Source organism: Crocuta crocuta, unplaced genomic scaffold, assembly GCF_008692635.1.
Source record: "Crocuta crocuta isolate KB4526 unplaced genomic scaffold, BGI_CrCroc_1.0 scaffold943, whole genome shotgun sequence".
NCBI classification, from domain to species: Eukaryota; Metazoa; Chordata; class Mammalia; order Carnivora; family Hyaenidae; genus Crocuta; species Crocuta crocuta.
Window position 1 is genome coordinate 411,186 of NW_027528208.1, and position 6,635 is coordinate 417,820.

Below are 6,635 nucleotides of genomic sequence, written 5' to 3' on the forward strand. Positions count from 1 at the left end.
CCCTCCCTCCCTCCTTCCTTCCTTCCCTCCTTTCTTTCTTTCTTTCTTTCTTTCTTTCTTTCTTTCTTTCTTTCTTTCTTTCCTTCCTTCCTTCCTTTTAAAGTTTGTGGGTGTGTGGGTGGCTCAATTGTTAAACCTCTGACTTCGGCTCAGGTCATGATCTCAGAGTTTGTGAGTTTGAATTCCCCATCGGGTGAGCTTGAGCCCTGCTTTGGGTGATCTCGAGCCCCGCATTGGGTGAATATAGCTTCTCTCTCTCTCTCTCCCTCTGCCCCTCACTCATTGTGCCTTCTCTCTCTCTGTCAAAATAAATAAGTAAATAAATTCAAGTTAGTTAACATACATAAACATCCGACTCTTGATTTCAGATCAGGTCACCATGTCATGTTTCGTGAGTTTGAGCCCCACGTTGGGCTCCACACTGATAATGTTGAGCCTGCTTGGGATTCTCTGTCTGCCCTTCCCCCCCCCCGAAAATAAACAAATTAAAAAAAAAAGAAAACACTAAATAAGACACTAATCCCTTATTGATTCCTTCAGTAAACATTTATTCAGCTCTAGTTTGTGCTGGATACTGGAGATAGGCATGGTGCAGGGCAAGAGCATGATGAACAGTATTGAAACGAATGAATACAATGGCTCTTTGAGGAACAAAGCAGGGCTTTGCCTTATGAACAGGCCAGAAGGCCCTCCAGGCCTGGAGGTACCAAATTGCCTAGTGAGCTACGGGTGCCCTAAGCTAAGTTGTGAGGAGGGGAGGCTGGAATTGCTCCCCCACCCCCAAGGCACTTTGAGCCTAGGCTTGGGAAAGAAGCTCCGTACTTGCTCGAAGGTTTCCAGACAAGAGTGTGGGTCCCACTTTGAGATGTGCTGTTTCCCTGCAGGTACCGGAGAATGTCAGTCACACCCCAGACATGCTCAGCTCCCCTAGACTGCTGCCTGTGCCTGAGAGCTTCATGTCCTCAGACTGTAAGCTGAGGCCCATGGAGGCATGAGGACTGAGCAAGCATCCACTTGGGGGAACAGTGTGGCATAATCTGGTTAGTGATATGCGTACCCTATAAGCCCCCGACCCCCCTCCTGAGTGTATTCCTGCCTGTGTGGACCAGGAGATGTGTACAGAAGCAAACATAGCAGCGTTGCTCCTGACAGCAAAAGCCACAAGCAGCCAAAATAGCTGTTAACAGGAGAATATGAATAAACGAATCATACAGTCAAACAATAGGATACCGTGTAGAAGTGAAAAGGAACACCCACCGGTACAGGCAAATATAGATCTTAGTAACAGAGAGAAGGCGTGGAGCACAGTGATGAAAAGTGTGCACTCTGGACCCAGCTCGCATGGTGTGCAATCCCGGCTCTATCACTTGCAAGCTGGGAGCTGCTGGGAAAAATCATTGGACCACCGTGTGCCTCAGTTTTCTCGTGTCCTACTATCGAATGGACATGGTGAGAGTGTATGCCCCATAGGCTGTTAGGAGGATGTAGATGAGTCGCTATTTACAAAGAGGTCAGAACAGGGTCTGGCACACATGTTCAGTGCTAAATAAACGTTGGATTAAAAATAGGATGTTGCGTGGGGAAAAAGCAAGACTCAGAAGATGACTGACTTTTAAAAGTTCAAAAGCAACGAAAAGCTAAACAAGATGTTATCTAGGCATTCATATATGCTATGAAGGGATGATAAGCAGAAAGTCATTTGGGAACTGTGGGGAGGCAAGAGTAAGGGATGGGGAAGGGAGCTGGGTGCACACGCGTTGTTGGGGTCTCAGGAGAGGGTGGGATCCCAGGCACTCCCAGTGTCATTAGAGGAAAATGACACAGTAATTTAACACAGAAATTCTTCAGCATGAGGCGCCTTGGGCCTCAGGCCCAGACAACTGGATGCTTTGGGGAGGAAGGAGGCTGCCCAGCCCCATGACTGCTCCCTGCCATAGTGCCCCCCCCAGCAGAAGTGCAGCAGTGGCCGAGCTCTTGCTGTCAGCCAATCAGAGGGAGGAGGATCTGAGCCAGTCAGAGGGAGATGGGCCTCAGGGAGTAAGAATGGAGGAGGAGGACCTGAGCTGATCCAAAAGATGGGTCTTAACCAGTCAAATGGAGGAGGGCCCCAGTCTGAGGGAGGAGGGTCCAAGCCTGTTCTAGGGAGGGAGGAGGAGGCCAGGCCCACCCAGGGGCCCCTGGAGGACTTGTTTCCCTTGTGGTTTTTTGCACTTCCTGTTCCCCTGTTCACTGCGGAAGTTCCTCTTCTTACCCTGCACCCAGAGCCTAGCCGGAGAAGACAAGGACAGGAGGCACCATGAGTGGGGGCCCTGTGGGAAGCAGGTCTGGGGGTCGCGGAGGACCAGGGGTTCAGCAGAACACACCCTCCACGCTCCTCCAGGACCACGAGAACCAGCGACTCTTCGAGATGCTGGGTCGGAAATGCTGGGTGAGCTGGGGATCTCCTGGCCCTCCCTGACTCCCTCCCTTTCCTCCTCTTCCTCTCCTCCTGTTCTGCCTCCTCATCTTCCCCATCCTTCTCCTTTCCTCCTCTTTCTTCCCCTCTTCCTCTCCTCCTTCCCTTCTCCATCATCTCCTCTCCTAGAATCCGCCTAGCCCCATTCGCCGATCCCAGAAGGATCTTGATTTCCATGTCTGTCTACTTTCTGTCTGGCTGTGGCTGTTCCTTTGGAGCCATGACAGCCACGGACAAGGAAGAACTAGACCCTCTGGCTGACCAGACTCCAATGAGCCCTGCTCTTCCTTCCCAGACACTGGCCACTGCCGTTGTTCAGCTCTACCTGGCACTGCCTCCCGGCGCCGAGCACTGGACCAAGGAGCATTGCGGGGCTGTGTGCTTCGTGAAGGATAACCCCCAGAAGTCCTACTTCATCCGCCTTTATGGCCTTCAGGTGACTCCCCCCACCACCCCGACATGCAAACCAGTTTTCAACCCGCAAACCCAGACCTGTGTCCATAACCCCAAGGCCTTGGACGGATCAGTGAACCCGAGCCCCGGAACCAAGGACTTCATCCAGATGTCAAACTCTGGTTTGCCTTCCTTTGTTTTTGATAACTGACCCCAGAGTCTCCATGTCAAGACCTATAAAACCCCAAATATGAGTATAACTCCTAAGTCTAACAGTATGGTTCTGTTTTGTGAACTCTAAACAAAAAGAGCCCTGTATTTTTACCTGAACCTCAAATCTGTCCTAAACTCAACATTTTGGGTCCCAGAAATCCCCTATCAAAACTCCTGAACCCTAAATGTTTGCTCCTAATGGCTCCTAAGCCATAGCTCTGCTCCACAAACCTCAAATTGCACATACCTTGGCTGAATCCCTCACCCCCAAGACTTTCATGTTTGTATGTCTGAACCTCAAATATCAACCTAACTCCCAGGACTGGAGCCCTTCCTGTCCCAATGAAGGCCCCCATAAAGGAAGGATGTAAGATGGAGTCTATTAATGGGTTCAGTTTCCAAGGACTACTAGAGTCCTAAATCTTACTATCCAAGCCCCGAAGTCCCACATCTAGGGCCCTGAACCCCCAATCCAAATCTCTCACTGCAATGTCCAAGTCCCATGCTGTCCCTTAACCCTCCACATCTGACATCTAGACCCCCAGCTCTCTGATGCTAAGCTGGAAATCTCCAATGCGGTCCTGGGGCCCCACATTAGGATACCATTCTCCTTGCCCAGATAACAGAGGCCTGCCACCCAGGGCAGGCCTCAGTGCCAGTGGGTTTCCCACCTCTCCAGGCTGGCCGGCTGCTCTGGGAACAGGAACTGTACTCACAGTTGGTCTACTCCACTCCCACCCCCTACTTCCACACCTTTGCTGGAGATGTAAGTGACCCCTCAACCCCTGGGCCTCAGTTGGAGTGTGGGGAGGAGCTGGGAAAGGTCCGGGGGGCCTGGAAGGCTATTGAGCCCAAGATGTATGCAGGACTGCCAAGCAGGGCTGAACTTTGCAGACGAGGGAGAGGCCCAGGCCTTCCGGGCTCTGGTGCAAGAGAAGATACAAAAAAGGAATCAGAGGCAAAGTGGAGGTGAGGAGGCCTTGGGGGAGAAAAGGAGGTTGGGCAGGAGTATGTGCAAGAGTAGGGAGCTGGAAAAGCTCCTCTTATGGTTTTGGTTCCCAGTCCACCTGTCTCTCCACAGATAGGCGCCAGCTACCCCCACCACCAGCACCGGCCAATGAAGGTGAGTCGTCAAGTTCAAGGAGGGTAGTAAGGGGCTAGCCCAGGAACCTGTGGCAGGGTTGTAATAGCTCTCTATCCATTCCATCTCGCCAGAGAGGAGAGGGCTTCCACCCCTGCCTCCGCACCCAGGTGGAGACCAAGGGGGTGAGTGCTGATTCTTCCCTGTGTCTCTGAGTGGACAGGTGGGTGGGGGAGTGGACAGATAGATGGGTGGGGAGTGGGTGGATGGATAAGTAGTTGGGTGAGTGCAGAAATAAGTGGGCACATGGGTGGGTAGATGGATTTGTGGTGGATAGATGGTTGAGTGGGGGATGAATTGACGGGAAGATAAAAACATAGATGTATAGATGTATAAGTGAATGAGTATGTGGATATATGGATGAATAGATGGATGGATGGATGACTGAGTAAACCAATGAACGAGTGAATGAACTGAACAGCGAATAAATGAATAAGTGACATAACATTTCAATCAGTGAAAAAAGCAATGATTGAATGAATGACTAACCGAATGAATAATTTAACAAATTAACTGGTCAATGAGCCATGAATGAATGAATCAATACTTAAGTGATAAACATGAATGAATGAGTAAATAAATGAATTGATGAATGTAAGAATGGCTTGTAGAACCCACTCATCCACTTGTCCATAAACCCTACTTGGACCCCTTACCCACTCCCTCTGTGACCACCAAACACACATACAGAGGTTCCCTCAACACTCTTCCTGTCTCTTGCCCTTATGCTTTGGTTGGTAGGTAAGGAGGTCAATGGTTCAATCACCCTATTTTCCCCACAGGCCCAGCAGCTGGCCCCCTGTCCCTGGGGCTAGTAACAGTGGACATCCAAAACCCGGACATCACAAGTTCACGATACCGTGGGCTTCCAGTACCTGGGCCTGGCCCAGCTGATAAGAAACGCTCAGGGAAGAAAAAGATCAGCAAGGCTGACATTGGTGCACCCAGTGGATTCAAGTGAGAACCTCACTCCGCTGGTCCCACAGATCCCTGTGGGAGGGGTGGATGAAAAGGTGGACAGCAAGAGAGCTGAGTGGATGGAAGGATGGGCACATGGGTGTGTGGGTGGTTGGATGTAAGGCCAGGACTAGGGAGAGGCAAGTGAGGCACCAAGGATGCAAAATTTACAGAGGTGGTTACTCTAAGGGTCATGCAACTGCAACTCATGACTCTGAGAGTGAGGGCCCCGTTAAATTTTACACCTTAGGCACTTCACATGCTTAGCCTTAGTCCCACCCTGGGTGGGCTGGTGGGTGAATGGATGGGTGGGTAGATGGATAAATGGATGGATGGATGGATGGATGGGTGGGTGAATGGCTAAATGGGAAGCGGGTAGGCAGATAGATGGGTGAGTGGATGAGTGTGTGGAGGACAGATGGATGGTTCACAGACAAGGTGGATGGGGATGGATAGGTGGCCAGATATGTGGTTGAATGGACAATTCAGTGGACAAATAGACAAAAGCATGTGGTTGAATGGGTGGGCAAAAGAGTGGATGGATTGAAGGGTGGGCACACGGGTAGGTGGTTGGGTGGATGATCAAGTATGTGTGAAGACAGATTGGTGGACAAATGGGTGGATGGATGGTAGAAAAAGGGATGGGTAGACAGATGGGCACCATAAACTATGGGCCCCTTCTAATTCTGTAACTATTGCTCTCATTCGGTCACTCAGTCATTCACTTGTGACTTGTTCATTAATTCTGGCCCCTCAGAGTCTCTCTGGGCAGGAGAAGGCAAGAGGGCTTCACTAGGAAGGGAGGGAAGGAAGTGCAGTGGGGTTTCACTGGGATCTCCTCACCTCCCCCAGACACGTCAGCCACGTGGGGTGGGACCCCCAGAATGGATTTGACGTGAGTAATTCCAAAGACCCCTTGACCCACTTAACTACCCACCTACCCTTCCATAGTCCACTGGCTCAGACCTACCCCTAGACCCCACCCTTTCTACACCCCTCTCAGAAGATCCCTCTCTGGGGTGAACCTATTGATAATCTGTGCCCCTTCCCTATCCACCTTATTCCCCCATCCCTGCCCTGGCCTATTTCCTCCTGGGCAGGTAAACAACCTGGACCCGGATCTGCGGAGTCTATTCTCCAGAGCAGGAATCAGTGAGGCCCAGCTCACAGATGCCGAGACCTCCAAACTTATCTACGACTTCATTGAGGACCAGGGTGGGCTGGAAGCTGTGCGGCAGGAAATGAGGCGCCAGGGTGAGTCCCCCCCCCTTCTTTTCCAGTCCTAGCAGCTGGTTTTTAAGAGGGATAGTCACTCAGTCCTCATGGAAACCCTTATACTGCTTGAATGAGGAGTTGGTCAGTTGTGGCACCCATTTTATATATGAGCAAAACCGAGGCTCTGAAGAAAACTATAACAATAGCTATGTGTTATTTTCCCCCCTCAGAGCCCCTTCCCCCGCCCCCACCGCCGTCCCG

General features: G+C 51.0%; 1 protein-coding gene and 1 long non-coding RNA gene across 2 annotated transcripts in view; one reads left to right on the plus strand and one right to left on the minus strand.

Moving 5' to 3' along the window:
- The window catches only part of LOC144222471 (uncharacterized), a 25,798-nt gene that overhangs the window by 14,448 nt on the left and 4,715 nt on the right, over positions 1 to 6,635 (minus strand). The gene's annotated exons all lie outside the window — the stretch shown is intronic.
- Positions 2,267 to 6,635, plus strand: part of WAS (WASP actin nucleation promoting factor) — a 7,136-nt gene continuing 2,767 nt past the window's right edge. The window contains 10 exon segments of the mRNA XM_077752948.1: positions 2,267 to 2,428; positions 2,751 to 2,891; positions 3,741 to 3,827; positions 3,928 to 4,030; positions 4,143 to 4,184; positions 4,277 to 4,327; positions 4,985 to 5,159; positions 6,012 to 6,054; positions 6,260 to 6,413; positions 6,605 to 6,635. Coding sequence (XP_077609074.1) covers positions 2,297 to 2,428; positions 2,751 to 2,891; positions 3,741 to 3,827; positions 3,928 to 4,030; positions 4,143 to 4,184; positions 4,277 to 4,327; positions 4,985 to 5,159; positions 6,012 to 6,054; positions 6,260 to 6,413; positions 6,605 to 6,635 — 959 coding nt within the window. The 5' untranslated portion in view covers positions 2,267 to 2,296.